This window comes from Chelonia mydas, chromosome 12, assembly GCF_015237465.2.
Source record: "Chelonia mydas isolate rCheMyd1 chromosome 12, rCheMyd1.pri.v2, whole genome shotgun sequence".
NCBI classification, from domain to species: domain Eukaryota; kingdom Metazoa; phylum Chordata; order Testudines; family Cheloniidae; genus Chelonia; species Chelonia mydas.
Genome location: NC_051252.2, coordinates 10,865,183 through 10,892,850, shown reverse-complemented (window position 1 = coordinate 10,892,850; position 27,668 = coordinate 10,865,183). Strand labels below are relative to the sequence as shown.

Below are 27,668 nucleotides of genomic sequence, written 5' to 3'. Positions count from 1 at the left end.
AAGGCTCCTATCTGTGTGCAGCACCACATGCTTTCAAGTGTATTTAAACATTCAACATGTTTAGTTGGATAATTGTTATAGTGAAAAGAATCTGTTCATATCTTGTTATTTCAGCACCATTCTCATCAGGGGAAGAGTTTGGAAAAAAGCACAGCTGGTTTGCTGGAAAGTAGAGACACACTGTGTGTCCACTTGTTTTGGTTAGTAAAAGCTAAACAACTAGCAAAAAGATATTCAGATACAGGCAAAGCAGTTTGTTTTATCCACCAAAAAAAACGGATTGGGTGGCCCTTTTCTGCTGGAATTAAGTTTAGACTTCAACAGGTGCCATCACATCAACAGACACATATCATCAGGAAGACTTGAACCTTCAGATCCAGCATACAGACCTCTGCCACTTGAACTAATGGAGTAGCAGCAGTATGTTGCCATTCTCTGTGTGGACCAGCACTAAAAGTTGATAAACTTTGCCAGCTGGTTTCACAGATTTGCTGGCAGGCATCTTGAGTTCCATTCCAGGATCTGGAGGTGAGTGTGCTCTAGTAGACACAAATTCTTCCACCCATTCCACACCTCTATGACCACCTTCTGCCTTGAGCCCTCCAACCTGTGCCTATCCCAGTCCCATCTCTTCCATACTGTGGCTTCTTATCACAGTCCCCTTGCCCAGCTATTTCTAATTTCACCACCATCACTCCCAACTCCTCATACTATCCATCTCTCCCCACAACTCTGGCCTTCAGTTGAAACATAAACATGTCCACACTGGCTCCGAGTCCTAATCTCCCGTCATCCTCAGCTCCTTATCCCACTCTTTACCCAGCCAGTCCCAGTTCTCCCTTTCTACCCCAACTTCTAGTCAGAGCTGTCTTCCCTCCCACCTCACTGGTTCTCAGTCCGTCTCCCCGCATCTCCACTCCCCATCCAATATTCCCTCTCCTAACCTACCATCCTCCAGCCACAGTTTCCATTCCAATCTACTCCCACCCACCTTCGATCTAACTTGTCTCCTTTGCATTCAGGTTGAGAGCACAGGAGAGAGCCTCTCTGCTGTCAGTTCAGGTTCCCAGATCCAGCAGAGCCTGCAACAGCTCAATTGCAGGGAAAGTCCTGTTTAGCTCAAGGTATGCCCAATGCAGACGGAATCTTCAGGGAATGCGGCTGCTAAAAATCTAAGAAGTGCAGGTGTAAAATCTGAGCATGTGTAAAAAAAAAAAAAGATTTTCTAAAGGTTTAAAAAAAAATTGGGCAGATTTTCAAGGAGCTAGCACAAGACACATTCATGGCACAAAAGTCACAGTCACACACACACACACACTCAACAAGTTCAAATCCCTGCTCGAAAACTTTGGGGGCACTAGAGGCTTTTCAAAGAAAATGTCATCTGAACTTTTTAATATGAACACAACGTTTTGTCACTAGCCTCATTCTCACAAACAGCTCAACTGTTTTGTCTGAAACTTTCAGAAAAATCCCAACTGAGGCAGTCACTCAGCCTGGAAAATTTCAGCCCAAATTGTTGAAATTTGGCAGAGATATAAACAACTGAACACAGGGATTTATGAGAAGTGTTGAGCAACTTTAAGACGCAGTACTACCAGAGCTGTCTACAATCCACACATAGTACATAAGACTTTTTGGAACTCTTCAAGTAAAGAGACCCTACATTAACAACACGTCTATTACCATTATATCCCAAGTCCTGCAGAGATCGTTAACTAGCATTTCTGAAAAGGTGGGTTCCAGAGGAACAGCCGTGTTAGTCTGTATCCGCAAAAAGAACAGGAGGACTTGTGGCACCTCAGAGACTAACCAATTTATTTGAGCATAAGCTTTCGTGAGCTACAGCTCACTTCATCGGATGCATGCAGTGGAAAATACAGTGGGGAGATTTATACGCACAGAGAGCATGAAACAATGGGTGTTACCGTACAGACTGTCACCAGGGTGATCAGGTAAGGTGAGTTTCTCCTGCTGGTAGTAACTTTTCTTTTTTCATAGAAAGGTTGCAGTTCATTTTGGGGTGGAGAATGCGGGCTACAAAACTAGATTCCCATCCCTCTATATGGAACTATTTACTTAGGGCCCCACACCACAGTGGTTTTACATGGTTACTTGGCTACAGGGCTCGATCATTTGAAGTGTTTTAAAAACAAAGCAAGTATTCTCTGTTTAGAACGGTTTGAATGGCAACATTTTAACTGGTAGGTATCCATGAAGGAGCAGCACCCTGCTTGCTGCCACCCAAAGTGCAAAAGATTCAGACTGTGATGACTATTGAGCCTGCATGAGTTTAAATAGGCTTTGGATAAAAACGGTAAAGGGCTAGGGTCTTTGAAGCCCCCAGATTTCTGGAGGTAAAATAATTTAGTTCTGACGTAACTGAAGTATAGCCTGTTCTCCAGAGGCGTAAATTCAAAGCTGTACTTTAACTATTAGTTGTCAGAAGTTCATTAAATTGGAACTTCTGTTTCGAGACCCCAGGGTTCTCAGAACCCGAGAACTTGGCGTAGTCAATGGAGCTAGCCCATTTAACAGGGCCTCCTAATTTCTAAGATGTACACAATCAAAACCACAAGTAAATCACCACCTGAAGGGAGCAGGGAGAATGTAATAATTTAAGTCAGAATGGTTGAATAAGTCATCTTAGAGTTCTCCTAAATGGAGATGGTAATGCCAGGTAGGTTTTCTGTAATTTGTTAGCATTACAAGTTCCCCAAATCATCTTTTAAATGGGCTAGTTTAATTATAGTGATTTTGAAGCAAGCCCAGGAGCTGTGCATGTTCCTTTTTATGGTTCTGCCAATGTACTGAAATCTTAACCAGTAACAGCTTCTGGACTCCTTTCACTAGGCTCTCCTGAGCGGACTACATTATTGCAAACCCCAACCATTCAAAACTCATGGATCATGCCTGTAAAAATGGTATGAGATTGTTTAAAATCTCTGGCTTCAAAATCAGTTTTATTTGCCTCTGGGTTTTGAGCTTCCAAGGATCTACATTTACAAGATTTCTACCACCACCTAGAGGACTAGAAATGTTCATTTTTTAAAAATGTGAAAGATTCTCACATAATCACACCTCTCCAGGAGCTAAGCTTTACGAGAAGACAAAATATCCCAAGATTCCATAAGAACACTCGGTTTGGCAACAGAGTGTCAAGCTGAAATGAGATGTTTCTTGACTATTTCAACAGAGGAAAGTGTCTACTGGAGACTAAACTCAAAGAACCACCCACTCATTGCACTTGTTATTTAAGCCAGTTTTCAGACAGTCTGCACTGGTGAATGATAATTGTAATAAAAATACTGCCCCACCTAGTTCCTCAAAATTTTGGACCACGCTGTAAGAGGTTATTTTTCTCTCAGACAGTTATTATAGCTTTGTCTCATGCAGTACTTAAATTGTCTTGATTATTTATCTTCTAGGGTTGCTCTGGTAGATTGGAAGTTTTAAAAATGAGCTAGTAGGTCATTTCTTAAACTGTACCTTTGCTGCTTGAAGCCTCAGGAAACCCTCCTCTGCAACAAACAGTTAGATTTTGTGTTTCCCTTGTAGCTGCAACATGCTACTGTCAGAAATATCTGCTGAATGGGATATGGGTTCATTTTTAATATCTCTGGGAATATTTTTAATGCTTTCTGTAGAAATGCCTGTGCACTTTTTATCTATAAAAGTCATGTGATTGATCCTTTTACTCTTATGTAAATTAGATTAAGTATGAACCCAACAAGCCCGTTTGCCCTCTTCAGTCCTTCGGGCCTCTCATCACTTTTCCAACACTCTTACCCCAACCAGGGTTTCTCCAAACAAAAGTGGAAAAACCATTCCCCCACTTCTCCCTGGACCTTGCTCAGATGATTAGTGTATCAATAATGGGCTGAAAATTTATGTTTCATCGCAGTATTAGCGTTTAGGGGTGGCTACACTTCCGACATCTTCAGAAATAACTAGCACAATCAGAAATAGCACGTGATGCCCGCCTTCCGCAAAATTATAAGGGTAAAGCAAAACCACATCTGGATCACTTTCTTCCTCATGTATACAGCATTTGCTCCATCCGCTTGAAAGAGCATGCAGAAGTCATGAATTACTGATCGTGTAAATTATAAATGGGCCTCTGAACTGTATTCTTCCACTCGTCCAATGGTTAGCCACACTTTTGGTCTCACTTCTGTCCCCTCTCAAATACTGCAGACTTCACCAATAGTAACCAAAAGCTTAGAGGTTTACAGTCAAGATCATTGCAAGGACATCCTATTTTAACCTCCATCAATAGTTAGATTTGGCTGCTGCAGAGAGGCAGTTTGATGTATTTGTTATACTCTCACTGGGAGTACTGAATTGCTCTATTAGATACATCAGTGGACCAAAATCACTTTCAGCATAACAACTCTTCCTGAGCAATCTGCACATTTTAGATGTGTTCTAAACCACAACACCAAAATGATCTCATTTTATCTGGTTTTTGCTTGCTTCCAATGCCCTGAGTAAGACCATGTAAACTGACCCCATTTCCTTTATGAAACAAGAATCAAACACATTTGTAGTGTAATTTTCTAATGTACAATGCAAAGTAATTTTCACAGGATTTGCCATACTGGAATAGAGCATTAGTCCACTACCTTGCCTCTGTTAATGGGAAATACCTAATACATTAAACAAAAAACAAAAAAAGCCCTCTGTACATGTGGGATAGGAAAGGGGTTAGGAGAAATTCCTTTCTCAGCCCCACATGTGATCAGCTGACATTCTGAAGCATGAAATATATCTTAGCATTAGGACAGGCATCACCACATGGTACTTTTTTTTTTTTTTTGCTAAGGGTATGAGCAAGTGTTCAGTCTTAGGTAGATATATTAGGTGATAACAGTTTGTTATGGAAGGCTCTATGCAGAGGTTTGCCAATTTCGGCCTGTGTAAGTCCCTAAAAAGTCCTATGATTTGGACATGACCAGCTGACCCAGGCACTCACCCAATTCCCATCAAAAGGAACCGACATTGTCAGGCTCTCTCTAAACTACAAAGTTTTGCGAGCATAGCTATGTCAGTTAGAGGGGGAGGGGGAAATCACACTATCACGCTTCCCAGGGTACCCAGGACTGAGAGGCACCTCAGTGCCACCTGTCCTTAGCATGAGGAAGCCTGCCAGGGGATCAGCTCCCCAACTCCACTGTCCACAGACAACACAAATACTCCCCTCTAGGCCTGAGCAGGCCCACTCTCTTTCTACAGGTTAGCGATAAGCACACTCCTACCCATGAGCATCTCCCTGGAGTGTCCAGCTTCTGGTCCACTGAACACTCACAGTATTCACAGATCCGCTGATCCCAAAGGAGCAGTATGTGCCAGCTTACCAGTTACACCTCAGATCACCACTTCGCTTAACACACAGTGCTTAGAGATGTTCATTGTTAAATAATTTTTTACTCATCTTCACTAAGTATAGGGATGCAAGTAAAAATATTGGAAATAAATGGTTACATATAAAATAAAATCATAACACGCATTCTAGAACCTAGACTTACTTAACTAGATGCTTCCTCATCTTACAGAATAATGCTCACCGAAAGTCCTTTCAGCATTTTACAGCCAGGCTTGTCTGTGATCTTCTGTTCATGAGACAAATCGCCCTGTCAGTGGAAGATGCAGGATGTCTGTTGGTACCCTCAGATATATCAGCACAGTCCTTTGTCCAACTGGACACCTGTTGCTGATTGTTTTTGTTTTGTTTTTTTCCCCCTGTGGCCTCCCTCTTTTGTCAATTTCACAACCTTTTGATAAGCATTAGGCTCAATATGCAAATAAGACCACCACTGTGAAGTTGACAATACACAATGACTAGACAGGGAAATAAGCATCTGTTACCCCCTGCCTGAAAGGAATCAGTCCAAGGCACCGGTGATCTGCCCTACTTAAGAACAGAGTTTGCAGTATATATACATAGCTTCTTAAATATTAGCCTTACGTACACATCACAATTATGACAACCAGTGGGCTACTGGCTCTCAGTACAGACCTCACCCTTTGGTGAATTACTATGCATATATCTGAGCCAGGGGATCCCTGTAAAACTCTATACACTCCCTGTGCTCTCTGCCAATTGGCATCAAGAGGTCCCTGGGTGTCACAAACTCCCATACCAGAGTATCCTATCTGACACAGCTATACCCCCGGTGTAGACACAACTGTGCTCACAACAGAGTGCTTCTGTCATCTTAGCTAATGTCATTTGTGGAGGTTGAGTAGCTATGCTGGCAGAACTACTCCTGTCAGCTTCTGCAGCATCTTCATTCAGGGCCTCTGCTGGCATAGACATACCAGCAAAGGCTCTGTAGTGTAGACATGTCCAGACACATGCTTCTCAGGCTAAGACAAGCTCAGCAAAGCTTCTAATGTCATAATTACAGGGAGTCCCTTCCAAACTCACCTGATAAGGCAACTTCCTACAGTCTACAATGTGAGATGACTGCATATGTAGATTCCAGGCACAAGATGGGGAACTCATGTCTGCACTAGTGACTGACAGCTGTCAGCTAGGAGCATGTGGCATACTTGTCCTAGCCAGCAGCAATAGCTACCTCTAGTTTCAGTAAGAAGGGACAATTTAGAAGCTAACTTCCACCAATTTTAGGCCTTGTTTTAGCCTTCTCCTGCCCAACAATTCTACCTCAAATTTCACATACCCTGTCTTAGTCCAGAGTAGAATTAATTTTAAAAGTTTGGGGTAAACTGAAGAGTTTTGGAGATAATGACATTTTTGCAACACAAGAGGCTCTCTTGTATAAAGTTTTAACAATCTTTGTATTTAGGTCTTGCTGATTGTCAAGGAGACAACTTACTAGACCGTCAGAAATTCAGTGGTAGTCTATCCATCCATCAAATACAAATTTATCTCTCCAGAAACACAAAACCAAATCCCTTATTTGTGATCATGCTTTGCTTGTGCGGACCCCATTACAAACGTGCACTGTCTGCTGAAAGACACCTTCATAAGACAGACTGCACACCAGGGACCATCATGCTCTATTGTTCAGAGTTATACTAGTTATACTAGTCCAGAGGCTCTCAAACTGTGGGTCAGGACCCCAAAGTGGGTCGCCACCCCGTTTTAATGGGGTCACCAGGGCTGGCGTTAGACTTGCCGGGATCTGAGGCCGAAGCTTGAGCCCCATCGCCCAGGGCCAAAGCCCAAGCCCAACAGCTCCAGCCCTGGGTGGAGGGCTCAGGTTACAGGCCCCCTGCCTGGGGCTGAAGCCCTTGGGCTTTGGCCTTGGCGTCCTTGCCTGGGGCAGCAGGGCTCAGGCTTTGGTTTGGCCCCCCCACCCAGGGTGCCTGGGCTTGGGCGGGCCCAGGCTTCGGTCCCCCCTTGTGTAGTCCTTTAGTAATTTTTGTTGTCAGAAGGGAGTCACAGTGCAATGAAGTTTGAGATCCCTTGTACTAGTCATTAGACACAGAGCTGGAGTGTCTACATATACAAACCTAGACAGGAGTATCACTTAGACTCAAACATATGCATGTGTGAAAGCAATTATAAAACCAAACCTTTGTGGTTTCAATATTCTGCCTGCAGAGGTACAAGTACATTGCCTGCAAATTTAAGATTGGAATAGCAAACCCTTGGCAAAAGAGTTAATTTTGGTTGGGTGATCTAATCTCCAGAATTCTGTATTTTCTGATACAAAGTGGAAACTTAGTAGCAAACTCCCAAGTTGCTATTTGTTTTTGAGAAAACTACAAAACTCTCCAAAAACTTTGTTTGAAGTGATAGTGTGTAAATGAATTTTTAAAAATCTATTTTGTCTGGGAAATACAGAAAAAGATACTGGACGCCACCTTATACCCTCCTATACACATTTATAAAAGAGACAGGGATCAAACAAATGCAATCCAGTTAGATATTGTTCAGATGCAAAAATTAAAGCAGTGTTCAGAGTCACAAACAGAGTTCAGCAAGTTAGCTTTAACAGACAGTTATGGTTTCCTTCTACCCATCTCAAAAAAATATTGCTGATCTTTACTTGATTTTTTTCCAAGTTTGGTTTAAAAGTAAAAGGATAAAGGCATAGAACTTATTATCTCCATTTTCTCCGTCCCCCTCCAGTTACCAGAGGATCTTGGTATTTATGATTACTTTAGCCTCAATCCTGTATCAGGCACTTTGCAGACATGAAGGAAGATACAGACACTCTCCCAAAAATCTTTATCTGCGGACCAGATTCTGCTCCCATATTCACAGGAAGTATGTGCTCAACAAACAGCTTCACTGACTTCAGTGGAGCTACTTGATGAGTACAGTACTGCTTAATACTATTAAGATAGCAGAATCTGACCCTGAATCTTTGCCAGTATGTATGCCAAAAGTCTTGGTCTTCATACTGTGGAATATTTTGACACTACAAAACTATTCAAGCCTATTGTTTAAAAATACCAGTGCACCTCAATGTTATGCTAACCTCATGCCTACGTAGAGAGACACAGTAATTCACAGATTCAAAGTGTGATGACCTACTCTATTTGAAGAATATACTTACAATAGTCACACATCGTGGTACTGTAAGGTATAACTGGAATTGCAACTGTCCTTTAACTGTTTGCTCTTGTTTACCAAACTTCTTCTGGTTCCATTACTACAGAGAATAGCATGAGGACTTCTACTGATTAAAGATATTTCCCAAAGCCTTGGTAAAATTCCATGGCAAACTATTCAATTAGCAATTGTTCTATTTTCTTCAGAGATTTCCAAATGTAAACTGCACAACTGAAAATCACATTATAGTTATTTTTGAAGTTATTGGCTTTAAACTGCTTTAAAAGGCAAAAGAAATCATAATCCAATTATTTAAATAAGATTCCAAGGTGACTAAACTATAAGTGAATAGAATTTAGAATCTATTAGAAAAACACGGTTGGTTCTCTCTAGACAACAGTGAATAGTGTTTGCATTAAAATGTTTTACATAATGCAAGTTTCTGTCTATAACACATTTACACTATCTCTATAAACAGCTTACATCACAAATCTGATGAGGAATATTGATTTATTTTTGCTTCAACTGCATTTTGATCAATAATTAAATTGTCAGAGGCATTTTTCTTTAAAAATGTAAAAACAGTTACCATGGCTGTACGATTAGATTTTTAACCTGTTTATATTTTTTCAGAATTGAAAAATATAAATTGTTACATCTTAAGGCAATCAACCTTTTGGTGATTCATCTCTGTAGGCTCCACAGATCAAAGACTCCTGTTGAAGTCTAGCATACTAAAGGGAATGAAGGGTTTAATGCTTTATTTTTTAAAATCATTACATTAAACACATCTCAAATTGTGAACAGCAGGAAATAAAAATGGGACTTTATTTTATGGAATACAACTTTATTTGATATACATACTGAGATAAGTACTGACAGTGAAGTGACTGCAGGGGGGAAAAGAAGCCATTCTGAGTTCAGCAGCAGCTCACCATCCTGGACTTCAGAACCCATTTCACTGGAGAAGGTTGAGGGAGGAGCTGTTGAGGAATTGTTGACTGCTACTCCAGGTTTATCCTCTATTTTAAGACATGGTCACCGGGAAAAGCCAAATCTGTTCTGGATTATACCCCATGCACCAAGGGCAGCTGTATAGGGTATAGGATAGGGTAGACTTCGGCCTGGGATCTCTGATCTCTACCTGGGCTGCTTTTAAGCATGCAAAAGGAATCACATTGTACTTTAAACACAGAATTGAATTCCAGAGGTTACAGATACATTTACTCTTGTACATCATTATCACAGATGTGTCTCCATGAACCGCAACAGCTTAAAGCCCAGTAGGAAAAACAAGCTATTAACATTTATAGATATTTTAAACAGACAAAATTGTTCACCACATCTTTTAGCCTACAATATAACGTTATCCATCTCAATGCTGGGTTACCACTATAACCAAGACTTTGTACTTAATGGATGTTACCTGGCAAAATAAAAGTTGATTAAGAACAGCTCAATTTGCACATGACACTGCATATAAAACATGTAAGAATAATTTATGGCCAATAACAACAGCTTTTGCATCTGAAAAGGATTTAGTACAAGCAAACCAGAAATTTACAAATGAAATACTGTTTAAAAATGAGCCACTAATACGTTTTGAAATATATAAACTGCAATTTCCATTTCAATATTCCTTAAGATTTTTTTTATGGTTTGTTTAGCATGCAGGTATAACACCAGCCCTATGAAATCACAGAATCCGCCTTTCCCAGTATTTTGAAAGACTGTGATAATACCTTCACAGCCATAGCAACAACGAGAACTGCACAACTCAAGTGATTTAGCCATTGAAATGTTTGCGATTAGTGATTCAACAAGTCTCTCTATTTTACTCCTCATAAATAAGCCACACCGATGCCTTCAGAGCACTGCACCCCTTCATCGTATTAATATCACATGCTATACTTACGTCTTAGCAGTAATTCTTTGCCATTTTCTGTAATTTGGTTGATCATTCTTCTCTATTCTTCAGATGACATTTAGTCAGCACATGCTTTTTTAGGTAGCCCTGAAGGACCAGAACAACTAAAACAAGTAATACTGTACTTCCAAAGGAACTGTTCACTATTTCCAGGGACACACTGACTGCTGGCTGCTGCACTGCACAGAATTGATTTGGTTCATAAAGCAATATGCTTTCTCACAGGAAGACTAAGCACACATTGATATAGTCCTGAAACTATAATCCTTTCAACAGAGACGAACTATATAAATGTCACTAACATACTGAAAATGCTGTTGCTAAAATCCCAAGCTACTTATAGTCAGAAGACACATTGCCTACCATCTTCCTGTGGCAAAAATGAACTCTGGAGTTCATCGTGACCTTACAAATATTGGAGAAGTCTCTTTTCTTGGGAAATCCTAGTGGAGAACCATTAAAGACAAGACAAAATTCAAGCCTTAAGTGAGAGAAACAGTGCCTATGCATAATTCAAGCTTTAGTCAGTATGCATAAGGAAGAGGTAAGTTTTAAGTACCAGGTCTGTTTCATCACATAAATCCCTCCCCACACTTGAGTCACAGGTTTTCCTCTCCAGCCTCGCACCTTGTAATACGGATGGCCCTGAAGTCATTAGCACTATCAGTTATGCCCCAATGTATTATATTCCCCTATTTTTCAGGGATGGTTCAGCAGAGTAGTTTATAACATCCAGTGCCTAGAAGCTGAAAGTAGAAATATTTAACAGATAGGGAATGAAGGAAACAAAAATGATTAAAGGTCCAGAAAACATGACCTCTGAGGGAAGATTGAAAAAAATTGGGTTTGTTTAGTCTGGAAAAGAGAAGACTGAGAGGGGACATGATAACAGTTTTCAAGTATGTAAAAGGTTGTTACAAGGAGGAGGAAGAAAAATTGTTTTTTTTAACCTCTGAGGATACGACAAGAAGCAATGGGCTTAAATTGCAGCAAAGGAGGTTTAGGTTGGATATTAGGAAAAATTTCCTAACGGTCAGGGTGGTTAAGCACTGGAATAAATTGCCTACTGGGGTTGTGGAATCTCCATCACTGGAGATTTTTAAGAGCAGGTTACACAAACATCTATCAGAAGTGGTCTAAATCAAGGGAGGGCAAACTATGGCCCGCGGGCCAGATCCGGCCCGTCAGGGCTTTCAACCCGGCCCATGGGATTGCCAGCCCCATGGCATAGTGGGGCTAAGGCAGGCTCCCTGCCTGCCCCGGCCCCACGCTGCTCCCAGAAGCGGTCAGCACCACATCGCTGCAGCCCCTGAGGGAGGGGGAGGCAGAGAGCTCCATGCGCTGCCCTCATGTGCAGGCACCGTCCCCCGCAGCTCCCAGTTGTCACGAACGGGGAACCGCGGCCAATGGGAGCTTTGGGGGTGGTACCCACAGGCAAGGGCAGCGCGCAGCAAAGCCGCCTCCCCCACCCCACCCCATCCCCAGGAGCCACTTCCAGACATGCTAGCCACTTCCGGGAGCGGCGCGGGGCCAGGGCAGGCAGGGAACCTGCCTTAGCTCTGCTGTGTGCCACTGCCACCCTGGAGCCGCTCGAGGTAAGCAGTGCCAGGCTGAAGCCCAGATGCAGAACCCCTCCGGCACCCCGCACTCCAATCCCCTGCCCTGAGCCCTTACCCCCCTGCCTTGAGCTCCCTGCCACATCCCTTCTGCACCCCAACTCCCTGCCCTGAGCCCCCTGCCGCACCCTAACCTCTTGCCCTGAGCCCCTTCCTGCATACCATACCCCCTCCCAGACCCCACACTTCCTCCTGCACCCCAACCCGCTGCCCAGCCCTACATTCATGGCCCTGCATACAATTTCTCCACCCATATGTGGCCCTCGGGCCAAAAAGTTTGCCCACCCTAGTCTACATAATTAGTCCTGCCATGAGTGCAGGGGCCTGGATTAGATGACCTCTCGAGGTCCCTTCCAGTCCTATGATTTCCAATCAGAAAAATGTATTTTCCATCATAGTAGACTCAGATATTGGAATTTTTTTAATAAAATTGTTTCAGTCTTTCCCCATGCTGTCTGTATTTTCCCTCTTATATGACCAAAAGAAAAAAAAAACCCATCAGTAACCTCAGATTCGCAATCCAGTTATATAAATTGGACAATGGAGTAGCTGCTCACTACTATTCCTCCAAAGGGGAAAACATTGTTTTAGCTAATCCTTGTTACATCTTGTGCCAATTAACATCTAGAAGAGATTGTTCACTGTAGCCAGCCAAGCTAACGGGAAACTGCAGGGAGCACTTCATAATTAGCAAAGATGTTCTGAGGGAAGAACACCATATTCCATATGCACTACAGAAAGCAGGTCCAGCTCACCAAGTTCAGATTATAAATTCTTTGGGGCAGGGATCATGTCTTCCTCTGTGTTCTGTGCAGTCTTAAGCACTCAAATAACAGTTCACGTTTACGTAGTGGCTCTAATCCTAAACCATTCCACATAAACCACCAGGGAAGCATCCCCACCACAGGATAAATTAATAATAATTTGTTTTGAATAAGATTCATCCAGCCAGGACCATCAAGGGAAGTTTTTTTTTTAATTAAGCTACCAGATTGACTGCTAAATATATGAGCCTTACAGAGGACAAGTGGAATGGATACTGCTCCAACTGATGCTCACCCATAATTTATTACTATTAGCTTTCTCTCTCTGCATATGTTAAGTACCCGTTTAAACGCTGAGGTTTCTACCACTAGGCTGGTCATTTTAGGTCCTTGCCAGCTCTTCCATCTTCAGAGGAGCGCCTGATTCTCAAGAGAAAGCTGCAGCCCTCTGGCAATGGATGCTTGTGGCTCGGGTAGCATAACTTTATAATTGGGCTTTTTGTCACGGGAGCAGTATTCATCCCGAAGTTCTTTTCAAATTTAAACTTGTATACAAGCTATACAGAGATGATTTCACACACCATTTTAAATGAAGGCCACAGCTGGAGTTAAACAGCAGCTATTTAGCACACAGCAACACTAAGTGACAATCTAGGCCAGAAAGTTAATAGACTAGAAGCCGAAGAAGGCATTTGAAAGACAGAATTACCAGACTGGAATTTGACAGGGCTTGTGGAGTGCCTTATGAAAGACAAAAGGTAGACTGCATAAGCAGTGGGTCTCTCTGAAAGATGGTACCAGCAGCAGAAGAGCACACTATCTTGAGGTCTGGTTTAATAATGATCCACTGATTACCTGGGCAACACCCTGAGTTTCCATGGAGATGGTCTTTGCATACACTGCCCAAGTTCAAGGCTGTTTAGCTTGGAAGCACAGACAGGCTCTCAGCACAAGGTGGGGCTGCTATAAAAGTGTGTGGCTCCTAGGTATAAAATTTGTTTCTTACTGCAATCAGCAATTTAAAGTATGCAATAGCAAGCCTCAACAAGTCTGCCTTCTCGGAAAGTTACCGTAGCTCAGCAAAATAAACTACTTCAAATGGCATGTAATAATGGCATTTTGTCTTTGAAATGGAGATGAAAGGCAAAATTACAATGGTCTGACTCCCCTAAAGATATATTTTTTCGGACAACATCTGATGCCCTAAGTAACTTCTCATACACAGGAGTAACTTCTCATACACTGCTTAATAAAAAATGAATAAGAAAAAGCACTGGGCTGTAAGTAGGGATCTCAAAAAGATGGAGAGTGGCAGCTGGTTTGTAGGGGGAAAGTGTGACCTCTTTCATCTGTGATAAAAGAGAAGCTAAAGTCGTCAGTAGAACGAATATGCTGTATTATTTAAACACGTATCTGCTTCATCTATTTATCAGAGGTATTTACATGGCCCCCACTGCTATTGACTCTCTCCCAGTCAACTTCAGTCCTAGTTTTCAAAGCAATTAATGGATCGAGCCCCAGTTATACTGATGACCAAATTTTGATCTGTGAACCAACACAACAGCTGCACTCCTCTGGGACAATGCACATCGCCAGGACAAAGTATGTGAGATCTGGGAACAAAGCATTCTCGATGGAGGGGACCCAACTATAGAACAAATTTCTAGAGGAGATCAGGCAAATCCAGAGTGTTTAGGAAACACTGCAAAACTATCATCTCCAAAAAATCCTTTCCACCATAAGAATGGCACTCAGCACTGACACCCCCTTTTACCCAATAAACCCCCACCAAAAGAAAAAAAGGAATAAGACCCAAAATACAAACTCTAAGCCTGCCCCCACCCCCAACCGAGATTTCTTCCCCCCCTTAAAATCACAGAAGTGATGGAGATGCCGTAAAATCCACTTCACTATGACTACTGAATTTATATTGAAGCTGCTCTGATACTATGGTGATGGGCAGCAGTATGAAACCATAAGACTGAGATGTCTGGATTCTATCTTTTTCTAACGGATTTATCTTCAATACCTCTTAAGTGTTAGAAAAGCTCTATTATCCCCATTTCAGAGATGAGGCACTGAAATCCAAGGGCCCTGTCTTCATTGGGAAAAAAGTTATATTTTAAACACATGTTGATAAGTTGTGTTAACATCTGAGGCCATGTCAACAACACAAAGTTCTGTCAACGCGAGTTACTTCGGTGTTCAGCTGCTGACCTTTGTATATCACTTCGGCATGTGCATACTTGGGCGCTTGCACCGACACTGCACTTACTCACCATGAGTGCTTGCATCGAGGTAAAATGCAATGCATCAGGGGAAGGTATCCCAGTGTGAACCACACTGCCATCCGGCTCAATGCCTTGCATTTTTGCAGTGCTTTGTGGGATACCAGTGGTTTGCCCAGGGATTTCTGAGAGCTATGATCAAGTTCCCACCACTCCACTTTCTCCATCCCATAATGCTTTCCACATCCCATAATTTCCGCACCTTTTTAAAATTCCACACACTGCTTTTTGGTCTCCACCATCTCTTTTGGTGGTGGCATGGACCTTGCATAGCGCAGCACAACTGTGGTAGAGCAAGGACTCTGGAGTCCAAAATTAGTGCCCTAATCACCAGACCATCCTTCTTGTCATGTCCATCTTAGTACAGCGATCACTGGTAAAAATTCAGCATTTGTCAAATAGCTACAACACTATTTCTCCTCATTCCTATAATAGTACATAATAGTATATTAGTGTGACAATGGTGACAAATGCTCACCACTGGTTCAGACATCATGCAGTAATGAGCCTTGAGGTGCGTGTACAATTTAGCATGGTTATCAATCAAAGCAACTTTGGAACAAGCTGGAGACAAATGCAACTGTAGCAATAGCTTTTAAGTCAAGCAAAGACCTCAGAATCCTGCAAGTGGTACCAAAAAGAAAATCCTTTCCCATACATCCATGCAAAAACTAATAATTTAGCCTTTCACTCTTAAGGCTGCTACCACTTAATTTTGCACTCTGCCGGCCAAGCAAATGTATGCCTGTGGGCATACAGAGCAGAACAATGATTAAAAGATCATCCAAAACTCATCATGACATTTTGTAGTGACAAATATTTCCACGGAAATGGATTCCTCACACTGTTCTAGGCAGCTGACCTTCAAGGAAGGCATATACTGACAAACAGGGGTGCAGGGAAAAGGTTGGTTGGCACTTCCAAGCCCCACACTGGTCATGATTATAAAAGTTAAACCACTACCACACAGCAGGGGCCAGAATCCACTGAATTAGGTGGCAGTTACTAAAAAAAAAAAAACCCTACAAATATAGACCAATATCAATATACAAAAAATATAAAGACAAACTTCCAGTAAGGAGATCAAGGTAGATAACTTGAAGTCCATAAGAGAACAGATTATCATTCTGCCGCTTACGGAATTATATTGATAAGCAGTAGGTGTAACAGTCTCCTGCAACATCCTGAATGAACTTAATTCAATAAAGTTAAACCTTATTGAATCAAGGGGTCCGTTGTATTAAAATTGTATGTGTTATTGTGGAATTATATGTCCCTTCTCTAGGAGGAGGGGGATGCTAATATACTTCCTCTGTTATCAGTGTGCGCGTGGGAACACACACACACACACACACACACACACCCCCCTCCAGAGAGCAGGACAGTTCAAACTGGATTCTCCAGTGACCAAGAGCCTAAAAGGATTTTTGGATAAATAGCCTGGTTTTAAACTGGCTCAGTGCCTTCTTCCTGACCTAGCAATGGACATTATCCCTGGTCCACGGAGCGCCCCAATCCTTAGAGTAGGGTTGGAAAGACTGGGTCTACTGAGGCCCCATAGACTGGGTACTAGTTCTGAGCTGAAGCTGTGATGAACTTTTGACTACAAAAGAAACCCTGTAGCTAGGGTGCTGAAGGATTGCTCCTTCCAGAGCCTATGCTGAGATGGTGTCTAGTAAGCTGATTAACATGCATGTAGCTTTGTAGTGCTTTTATCTTAAGAATAAAAGAGGCTTGCACAGAAAGAACTGCGTGCTAACTTATAACTGGAGCACTTACACCTGTTAATTATCTCTGAAAAGAAAGTAAGCAGCCTGTCTCTGCAGGGAATAACACAGTAAAGGCAGGGAACTGTGCAGCCAGGAAGTAGCCCAGTCAGAAGGGAGTAAGACGAGGTCTCCACCCAAGAAAGCCAACAGCTGGGGAGCTGAAATCGAGTGGCCTTGCTGAACCAATGAGGGGAAATACAGGTGCAGCTGCCCTGAACTGTGACAGTAGTATCCACAAACTCCACTAACATGTACCAAACCTGCTAAAGAACAAAGTCTGTGGGAACAGACTGGGAGCAGAAATACTTAAAGTAATACATATTCACTCTGTAGGATCTACAGAATCATCGTTTCATGCATGGGGGAGGAGAAATGCATTATATAACAACATTTTTTCCCCAAGGTACACCTACCATTAGCAACAACATTGCAGCAAAGAGCTCTAGGGCTATGTGTACACTACAGCTTTTATCGGCATAAATTATGTTGCTCAGGGGGGTGAATAAAATCATCAGTCCAGTTTAGACAGTGCTATGTGGATGGGAGAGCTTCTCCCACCGACATAGCTTCTGCCGCTCACGGGGGCTGGAGTGGAGAGAGCTCTCTTAGAGCAGCTATATTAGACAGTTTACAGCAGTGCAGCTGCGCCGCTGTAAACTCTCTAGTGTATCCGTGCTCTAGATGCTGTAGACTTCTCTTTTGGTAATTGGCTTGAAAGGAGCCAAAACCACAGTCCATCTGAGCGACTACCGCAAAGTGCAAAGTTTGGTACTTGGATGTTAAAGAGCAGCCCATCTCTAAGAAACTGAAGCTTTTGTTGTTCCTGCTGTTGGTCTTTTGTGATTTTGTTCCATAACAACTGGGATTAATTGTGAGGCAGAAAGATTAGCACATGTATAAAAGATTCTGAAGTATGCAAGATAAAAACTATATCAAAAAAAATCTTATGCCCAATTTAACATATTTTACATACATTTATAAAGTGTAGTCTGATAGATTCATGTAAATGGGCTAGTGACTGGAAGCAGTTTCACACACCTGGCAAGAGATTCCCTTACTTATGATATTCTGTAGAACAAACCCCTCCCCACAGCATGATGCCTTTGTAGTGTTGCTGCTATTTTGCATACAAAAATCACTTGAGGACTCCTCTATACAGCCAATAAAGCATTTGTAGAATAAGCAAATATGGCTGTTTGGACTACTATGAAGATTCCTTATTCTCTTCAACAGGGTCGTTGAATCTAGTCCTCAACAGTTACCAGTAGTGCTTAAATTATAATGAAAAAATGTATTAACCAGAAAACATACAGAAATAAGATTATGATAGGCAATTTACAGGTGATGTTGTAACAGTCATGGGAATATCTTTAAAAAGTTTCCCCAATTTTTTTTTTATACTGAGGACAAGTCCATACTCTTAAGGAGTTAGGGATGTAGAATTTAGAAATTATAAATTAAGACATCAATTGAGAGGATTTTTTTTGCTTCCTACAGTTAATCTGATAGCTAAAGAAAAGCCTCATACACCAAGACCTCTATACTGTAAATATTTGCAAAGGCAAGTTATTTCATAGAGAAAACTTGACATTGCAATCTAGAAGGTTAAAATACATTCTTGTCTGAAACTGAGCCATAGTGTTTTAATTGAACATTAGAAAACTCCTACACATTAAAAAGAGGACGGAGAAAAGACATTCACAGATTAATTAAGTTACAAGACTTAGAATACTCACATACAGCATTCTGTCTTGCTGCCTGCTTCAAAAGCATTAGTTCTGGAAGAATTTACTTGACTGCATATACCATAAACAGACCTAAAGAAGAGCTCTGTGTAGCTCAAAAGCTTGTCACTGTCACCCTCAGAAGTTGGTCCGATAGAGGATATTACCTCACCCATCCTGTCTCTCTTAATATGCCATCAACACTTCAAATAATGTCTACCACAGCTGGCAGAACTAATTGTACGCAGTTCTCTACAAACATGGCAAAATACATGTTTCCTGAGGAATAACAAGAGGGGAAAACTATAATACAACAATAGCATTGATACCTTTCACTAGTCTGTCATGAGGAAGACAGAGAACAAACGAATTGTATCCATCACTATTCATGTTCAGCTCACTATTAAAGAGGAACAATTAAGAAATAAAGATGTTGCCAGCCAAATCAAACAGAAATACAAAAAAAAAAAAAAAAAACCCATTGATCAAATAAGTCTGTTGCACTAACAGAAACAGTGGTATTTGCTTTACTGCATTACAAAAAAAAAATCTGCTTATTAAATTTGGGAAAGCTATCTTGAATGACTTTGTCAAGATAAATTTAAGTTTTTAGCTTGTTCCTGGAGTTTTATATTTAAAAAGAACTTACCACAAAGTGTCTTTATCTCTCTGTGACACTGAGTGTCCCCCATTCCGTTACACACACTAAAAAAGAAAATAATGAGCAGTAGGGGTTTTTTTTAAACTTGAGTGAATGGTGTTTATGCCTGGCTGCATTTGCTGGCCAATAGGGCTGCAAAGTGTCTTAATCTCCACTTAGCATGGGGCTTCACTGCGAAAGCCAAGTTTTAAAAGATCAATAAAACCATAATCATGAAACGTAGTTGTTGGAGTGGGGAAAAGGAGAAAGGATGCTACTGTTTACTTTTAATGAAGCCAAACACTGGTAAGCAAGCTGGGGGAGAGAGGAAAGACAGAATAAAGTTTTATATGAAGCAGAGATTAAGTGGGAAAAGACAAGTTGGGGATACCAGTAGCTGAGTTAGGATCCCTGAACAAGTATTCTGTTCGATGTAAATTTCCCACTGCTTCAGCATTTAAAGAACTCTCTGAGTCTGACCTCTCTTGTTTGAAACATTCATTAGTCAGCAAATCACTGACAGTCGTCATTTGTGGATAAAAATCAACTAGAAAATCCATTTCTCTGCATATCCTTGCTAAGCTTTCTAATCACAGTTATAAACACGGAGCAGTGAAGTTTTTGTTTTACACTGCACACATCCCAACAGACATATGAGAGGGTTGTTTTTAACTAATGTTGACGCATCAGAACAATCGTTCCTAGACACTTCCAAATTACTTAAATTCCAGAGAATCCAGAAAAAGGCATAGGTTCTTCTAAATTTAGCTAAGGATTCTGCTGGCAGCCGGCAAAGGGAGTCCTTCAGTGTACCACAGCTGCAGCTGCCTCAGCTACTGTGCCACAGAAATCAGAAGCCATATGTGAGAGGCGTATAAAACAGGCTAAACAGGGCATGGTTTTTTAAAGTAAGCAGCTATATAGAGAGAGTAAGCATGACAAAGTGCAAACTACTGAAAAGCTTCAGAAACCTGACAAGTCTTCTGGGGCAACCCTACATGGGGTTCCCCTGAGAATCTCAGGGCAGTATCTTTGCGTTCAGATTGTCTGAACCAGAAGAAGAACGAATACGCCTTCTCCTCCACCATATTCAGTTGTGTTCAATTTTTGGGTAAGTCCTGAAGCCCTTCTCCAATCTTTCCGTTTTCCACATATCACAATCCTATCTTTATCAGCATAAGTCTGCAGACCTATGCACCTGAATGTTGCATCCTGAGTTTGGTACCATTGCTATAGTAACTGCCATCTGCCCATAAGCCGGACCATACACTTGACTTCATAAAGAGCGGAGAGATTTTTAGTTCAACCTCATACAATCTAGTCTCAGACTCTCAGTTTCCATTACAGGTTATTTTATATCCTGGATGGATGTTTACAAGGTGGTTCTACAGTATTTATCACTCTGGCACCTAAACACAGCGTGGCTCTGCATCACATTCATATTGTATTTGTAGCTGGAGGAGGTGAGCCAGATCAAAGCATCAGGTTGGAAATATCTCAACTTCCTTGATCCAAGGGTTTACATAATAAACATTTCGTAGAACTCACATTATATTTGTCATCTGAGACTTTTAAAGCACCTTACATGGCATCATTATCCCCACTTAACAAATGGAGACACCAAGAAAGTGAGTTGAAGTGATTTCCTTGGCAGAGTTATTCAGCCCTTTATCTCTGAAAAGTAGGTAAATTTGGACAAAGGCCCTGTAGCATTTATCACTGGACAGTGGTAAAGAAATCACATAGGAGTCAGTTCCACCATTACTAGAAGTAACACTGTGCTCCACATTCCAAAGTTATTTCACTCTGCTTCCCTGTAGAGCTGCTTCCTAGAATCTTCCCCAACGCCCTCCTGTTTGGCTTCATTCTATATTTTTCGAGTAACATGAAGAATGACAAGAGTAAGTGTGTAAAAATAGGGTTGCCTCTTCATTTAGCCAAAAACCACATTTGTCTGGGGACTGGGCTCTGTTTATCCATATGGCTGCTACCTTCAGCCCCTGAAATACCTGAATTTCAGTCATGCTCTTTTATGTATGTACATAAGAAAGGCTCTGTGGGTACACACTAGTTAAGATGTCTAATTTCATTACAAAGGCCAATTTTTCCCCTGTCTCCAGACTTTGCCAAAGGGTCAAGTCTTTGGAATCTTCTGGAATGAAAAAAATGCTACATACACTATAAGAATGTTCATACACATTTTACATGAGCTGCGTTCCAAGTTTTAAGAGCTGTTACTTCAATAATTTAACCTCTATTTAAAAGCAAATATTGTCATCAGATATTTAAAAAATACCTGTTTGGGGGAAAGATAAAAGTGAAAATATATGGTCTTGGTATCATCATTTCACTCTCCCGTTCCCCCAACCATTAAAAAAAAACAGCTTGCAACAAAGTTCTTTCTATTGTATCAGGCCACCATAACCTATTACTACAAAAAAACCAACCAGCCCACACATCAATACAACATGTAAGATTACTACTAGCCTGCCATCTCTGGAGGAGAGGGCTCCAGGCTGGTTACAGGACTGTTTCACTGAGTTCCATGGATTTAACAAAAGCTGTAATACAACTGGCAAATAATCATGAAAGTGCATTGGCAAAACCAGAGTTGGTCACTGCCCAAACTAGGTCAGCGACACAAAGCTTATTAGTCTCGATTCCACACACATCACTGAAAGATAAACAGCTTCCTACAGAGCACATATCTGAGGTTGTCAGACTTGTGTTGGCAGAAGTCAAGCACGTCACAGAGGTGAACAGCTCAGCCTTCTGAGGACCGGGAAGAGTAATAATCTTTATGAAAGATCAGCTTTAAGATAGAAGTTTTATCATCTTTCAAACCATTTCTTTGCCCCTTTTTAAATGAGCCCCCTACCAAGCCACCAGCTTTATCTCAAATGTTGAAAGGATACCAAGTGTGCATTCTTACTGTTGCTGACACACAAAGCAGGGCTCACACATTTACATCCCTCCTCCAAATGAAGGAAGGTGTCATGGTTAGTCACAAACAATGAGAGGGATTTATTTTATTTACAAGTGAGCAATTTAACCAACTGATAGGATTAAATAATCACATGTTAAATATTTTTGTTAAAATGCATTACTTGTGTTGCACTTTGTTTATTTGCTTATAACTAGTGTTGCCAAGAAATTGTAATGTTGAAATGGTATACCACCATAAGATGGCAACAAATCCCATGAAAAACAAAATAAAACATTCAAAAGCAAAAAAAACCCATGAAGCAAACAGACAGGGTCTGAGGGAGGGAAGGTATCAAATTAAGTTCCCCCAGACTCACAAAGTCTCACAGCTGTATTATAGCATGAGACAGGTGTTCAAGGAACATTCTGAAAGCCAAAGCCAGTGTTTTTTCTCCGTTATTTCAATATTACTACAGTTGAGAGTCAGCATTACCCTGATAAAGTCATACCATAACTTGCATTTTAGGCCATCCACGTGATCAAACTGAGCTACCTGGAGCAGCATTTAAATATGGCTCTTACAAGCAAGCTGCCAAAGCAAGAGGTTCACAAAAATAACTGTACTTAGTTTTCACCACTCTAGCTCTGGTGGCAGGGATCATTCCGCTGGGCCACATGGAGGAAATGGACAACGTGCCAGCACACTTATTGCCAGACAACCCCTCCACGTACTCATGGATTGCCCATATAACAACACACACACTTTGGGGACAATCACCAACTAAAATTGTAAAGTGACGCATTCCAATTACACAAAAGTATAACATCCTGTCTGGCATCACGGCTCCCACCAACTGTTAGCATCGTACTCACAATCCATACTCACAACTGCCACGGAACACCCTGGAACATTCCTTGCGGGCCCAATTCTCCCCTCAGTTCCAATCAGCTCCCTTTCACAGGTTTCCTGCTGGAACTGCCAGCCTTTCACGGGAGCTTCCCTCACTCAGCATGTGCCTTGTTACTTGGCACTCCCCATCCACTGGATGCTCCCCTACACCTCTACATTAAGCTGGAGGGAGGCACTTGGAAGCAGAAAAGAGACAAAGGGAGTTGTTGTCTCTTCTGCGCAACCACAAAAGGATGGAACCCAGCAGGAGCAAAAAGGGCCAGGTGACTTCTCCCCAGACCTGGAGTTTCCCTTTGCTGGGCCCAGAAAACAGTAGTAGTAAGTGGGTCTTTACTTCCCAGGCCCTAACTACAAGATTGGAGATCACTGGGAGATGGGAAGTGAAGCCTTTCCCCCTTCCTCAAGCCTCCAAGCTGTGGGTCCTGAGGAAAGGCGCTAGCATGTCAGTAGAGGTAGCAAGGCCATTCAGCATCTTTATGCCCTGCTGATGTGACCCAGCCCATATAAATACTATAAGGGGGATACAGAAATGGAAAACGTTACAGCTAAAAACAAAACAAAAAAATATTGCTGAAGCACAACACATATTAACACAGAACCTTCGCCGGACATTTGTCACCTTCAGAGTATATGTAAGTCAGCTGTAGCCCTTTTGGCACATTTTTGTGTAACAGTCTAAAAAGCAACACACCCGGGGCCACAATGTGTCAGCCTGCCAGTATGCAGGACAGACAGCTGGGTTTTTTTTTCAAATGGGAAATGAAGTTGCCTTCAGGATTTCAGCAGTGGCTAAGTGCAGCAAGATGGACACAGCCAAAAGCCTGGGCTCTCTTCCCTTCTCTACCCAAATGGAGCAGTAACTCCTAGTAGTCCTAGAGGTTATTCCTACTCAGCCCCAACACGGGGGCAGGAAGTGATCAATTGCTCCATCCTGTGGAGAAGGTACAAGCAAGGCTCCACTCCCCCATAGCGGGCTGAGGTAAAGACTAACTCATGCTAAAACTACAAACTGCCTTGTCTTCACTTGGATTTTACCTCATGTTAGTTACCACACATTCATTAACATGAGGTAAGAACACACTTTTTTGCCCAGTGAAGACAAGGCCTAAAGGACTAATACATTTTATGGGTTAATTCCTTAAATATATTTTTGCGGGAGAAGGATAATCCCTAAAATGCACATAGGGCCTTTAGGAGTGAAGGTTTTCAGGATTAAGAACTAGTCCAGCAGACACCGACCCACCTGTCTAACAAGCTGTTCAACAAGAGAAACAAGTTTTTGAATGGAGATCCCCCTGCTATACTTGTGAAAGAATTTTTACTTCTGAAGGCATTTTACAATGGCACACTAATTAAGCATCTCAGAAGTGTGCACAGATATTACAACACACCGTGGTCTGGCACACTGGAATGCAAAGGTCACTTGCATCTGGAGCCTCACGGTTTTGATCACTTATAGAGCTAGATTATTATTTGTTTTGCCTGTCTAAAATTCCATTGTTGCTTGCAGGGTTGTTGTAGCCACTTTGGTCATGCACCTTGGGTCTTTTAAATTCCATTTCCTTTTAAAAGTCACAGTGAAACATCCACAAAGGCTAAACAGTGACATCAGCAACCAGTTAACAGTAGCCTAATTAAAATTCTATTTCCCCACCATCAGCCCCCAGGGTAGGCCCCTCCTCCTTAAGAGATCGCCTTCTTTAAATAAATTAACTGTTAATGAGATGCAGTTATGCCTAACAGAAGCAGCTGTAAAAGTAGCCCAGAGACAATGCACAGAGTATTTGCTACATTATTTGAGCACTGATTTTACATTAAAAAATAGCTGTCAGACCAAAGGAATGAGAGTACATAACCACAATAGGAAAAGCTAACAGTAACATGAGATTAGATTATTTAGCTATAGTTTCTATCGTGAGTTTATTTAGTTGAGAGCATCTAAATACTTACTCATGTCAGCTTTTAACACTCCCATCACAAATCATGAAAAATCCTTCCATGTGCAGGATTAGGCCATAAAATAAATTCTACAATCTCCCTCATTAAGAAACTTACTTTTTGTTTTGAAAATTATCAACAAGTGACTGAGAGCAAAAGTTGTTTTGAGGGGGAGGGAATGGGGCCAGGAGCCGGAGGACGGGTTAGCTTTTTAATTGCAGGGCCATACAGTCTTTTTGCGTCAGAGAAAAACCACTGTAACTAAAATTATTTCTTCTCTCTCGCTGAATGTCAGTGCAACACAGACAGGCTAGCCATAACTACTATTTGGTGGTAAGCCACAGCATATTATTTAATTTTAAAAACCATTTCTAGATAATAGCCCATTACACAATTACATCAGGTCATGTCTAAGAAAACAGAACAAAAATAACTTTGATCACCAGTCATTTTAAAAACAAAAACATGACATCTGAATTGATCTTCACATTCTGTACTAACATTGCATTGACTCCATGCATCTGAAGAAGTGGGTTTTTTACCCACGAAAGCTTATGCCCAAATAAATCTGCTAGTCTTTAAGGTGCCACCAGACTCCTCCTAGTTTTTTTTATTGCATCCTTAGGCTACATACAAAAGGCTAGAATGTTTAGTCACTGTTCCTAGGCAAGATTTTTCACCCAGTAAATCTTTACAGTGTCGTATAACATCACAAGCCTCACTATTACAGACAGATTTGCCAACAGTGGTAAGGAAAGATTTGAAAATCCAGATTCAAATATTCCGTCCACATAGCTTTTTAGTTAGCAACAATAAATAAGCATGTTCAAGTCTGTGAACCATTTCCATTACTGTATGGCTCTTTTACTGTTGTCTTAGCTTCCTTAAAATATTTTGCATTACTATAGTGGCCAAAAGGCCCAACGCCTAATCAGGGTCCTATTATACTAGACACAGCAGGAAGACTGAAAGAGAGCAGACAATGATCCTGCCCACACTCAAGCAATGAGTAACTTTACTCACAGGAAGAAAAGGAGGACTTGTGGCACCTTAGAGACCAACAAATTTATTTGAGCATAAGCTTTCGTGAGCTACAGCTCACTTCATCGGATGCATGTAGTGGAAAATACAGTGGGGAGTTTTTATATACGCAGAGAACATGAAACAATGGGTGTTACCATACAGACTGTAACAGGAGCAGTCCCATTCACTTTTCTTTTAAAGTAACGAAACGAGATTTTAAAGAGCTGCTAACAGGCCACCCGCTGGCTAGTGGAGGTGAGTCGTGAGGGGTTGCAGTTTTTAACTGTTTCACTCTCTCAATATCAGGACAGGAGAATTGGAGCGTCCAGCGTCAGCTGATGTAACTAGACATAGTCCCAGGCGAGCAGCTGGGCTTTGCAGGCGCACAGCCTCTCCCCTAAGGCGACACCACCCTCTGTCTGCCGGGGACAGGAATCGCCTGTCCCCGGCACACGGTGCTCATCCTGACAACAGTCCCCTCCGTTCATAGCGGCACTGGCAGGGGGGGAGCCCTGGACCCCCGTACAGACACAGCGCAAGGGAGTGGGATAGCTCCGTGGTTTGAGCATTGGCCTGCTAAACCCAGGGTTGTGAGTTCAATCCTGGAGGGGGCCATTTAGGGATCTGGGGCAAAAATAGGGGATTGGTCCTGCTTTGAGCAGGGGGTTGGACACGTTGGCCTCCTGAGGTCCCTTCCAACCCTGATATTCTATGAGACGCCCCAGCCCGCGCCCCGGCACCGGGAGGCGCGAGGCCGGCCGGGGAAGTTGGGGGAACTTTGCCCCACTCACCCTCGGAGCTGGCGGTGTCGTAGGGGTCGGCGGGGCCCCGCGCCCCGCCCGGCTCGCTGTAGTCCACCCAGCTCAGCCCTTCCAGGCTGTCGTAGTCCCCGCGCGCCTGGTCCGCCACCGGCACCACGGTGAAGTGCGGCATCTCGCCGGGGCCCCGCTCGCAGCTCCGGCGCCGCGGGTCGCTGCCAGCCGGGCGGGACGCGCTCCCCAGCCAGCGGCGCATTCCAGCCCCGTGCGGTCACTTCCTCTCGGCAGCCCGAGCCCGCCACCCCACCCAGCCCCGCCGGCCGCCGCGCCAAGCGGGGGGGCTGCGCTCAGCGCCGGGGGGCTCCCTCCGCGGGGGGAGGGCTTGGGGGGACGCCAGTCTGCAGTGGGGGGCTCCACTCTGCGACTGCGAGGGGGCGGGGATTGGGGGGGGCTCCATGCTGTGAGGGGGGGCTCCGGGGGGCTCCAGGGGACTCCATTGTGTGAGGGGGACGGGGGATTTGGGGGGCTCCTCGCTGTGAGGGGGGACTCCAGGGGACTCCACTGTGTGAGGGGGAGGAGGGGATTTGGGGGGGCTCCTCGCTGAGAGAGGGGACTCCAGGGGACTCCACTGTGTGAGGGGGAGGAGGGGATTGGGGGGGGCTCCTCGCTGAGAGAGGGGACTCCAGGGGACTCCACTGTGTGAGGGGGAGGAGGGGATTTGAGGGGGCTCCTCGCTGTGAGGGGGGACTCCACTGTGTGAGGTGGAGGAGGGGATTTGGGGGCTTCTCGCTGTGAGGGGGGACTCCAGGGGACTCCACTGTGTGAGGGGGAGGAGGGGATTTGGGGGGCTCCACGC

At 42.8% G+C, this 27,668-nt stretch overlaps 1 protein-coding gene across 4 annotated transcripts in view; it reads right to left on the bottom strand.

Moving 5' to 3' along the window:
• Positions 1 to 27,146, bottom strand: part of SLC12A4 (solute carrier family 12 member 4) — a 74,307-nt gene extending 47,161 nt beyond the window's left edge. For 2 of the 4 annotated variants that reach the window (XR_005222225.2, XM_043526342.1), the window contains exon 1: positions 26,846 to 27,077. Coding sequence is in view for 3 of the 4 variants with exons in the window: in XM_043526342.1 (XP_043382277.1) it covers positions 26,846 to 27,068 (223 nt within the window). In the remaining variant the exon portion in view is untranslated. Of the gene's footprint in view, positions 1 to 10,445; positions 11,338 to 26,845 lie in introns of those variants that run through there. The other 2 variants (XM_007053985.4, XM_043526341.1) reach the window with 2 other exon arrangements.
• Between the last annotated feature and the right edge of the window lie 522 nt (positions 27,147 to 27,668).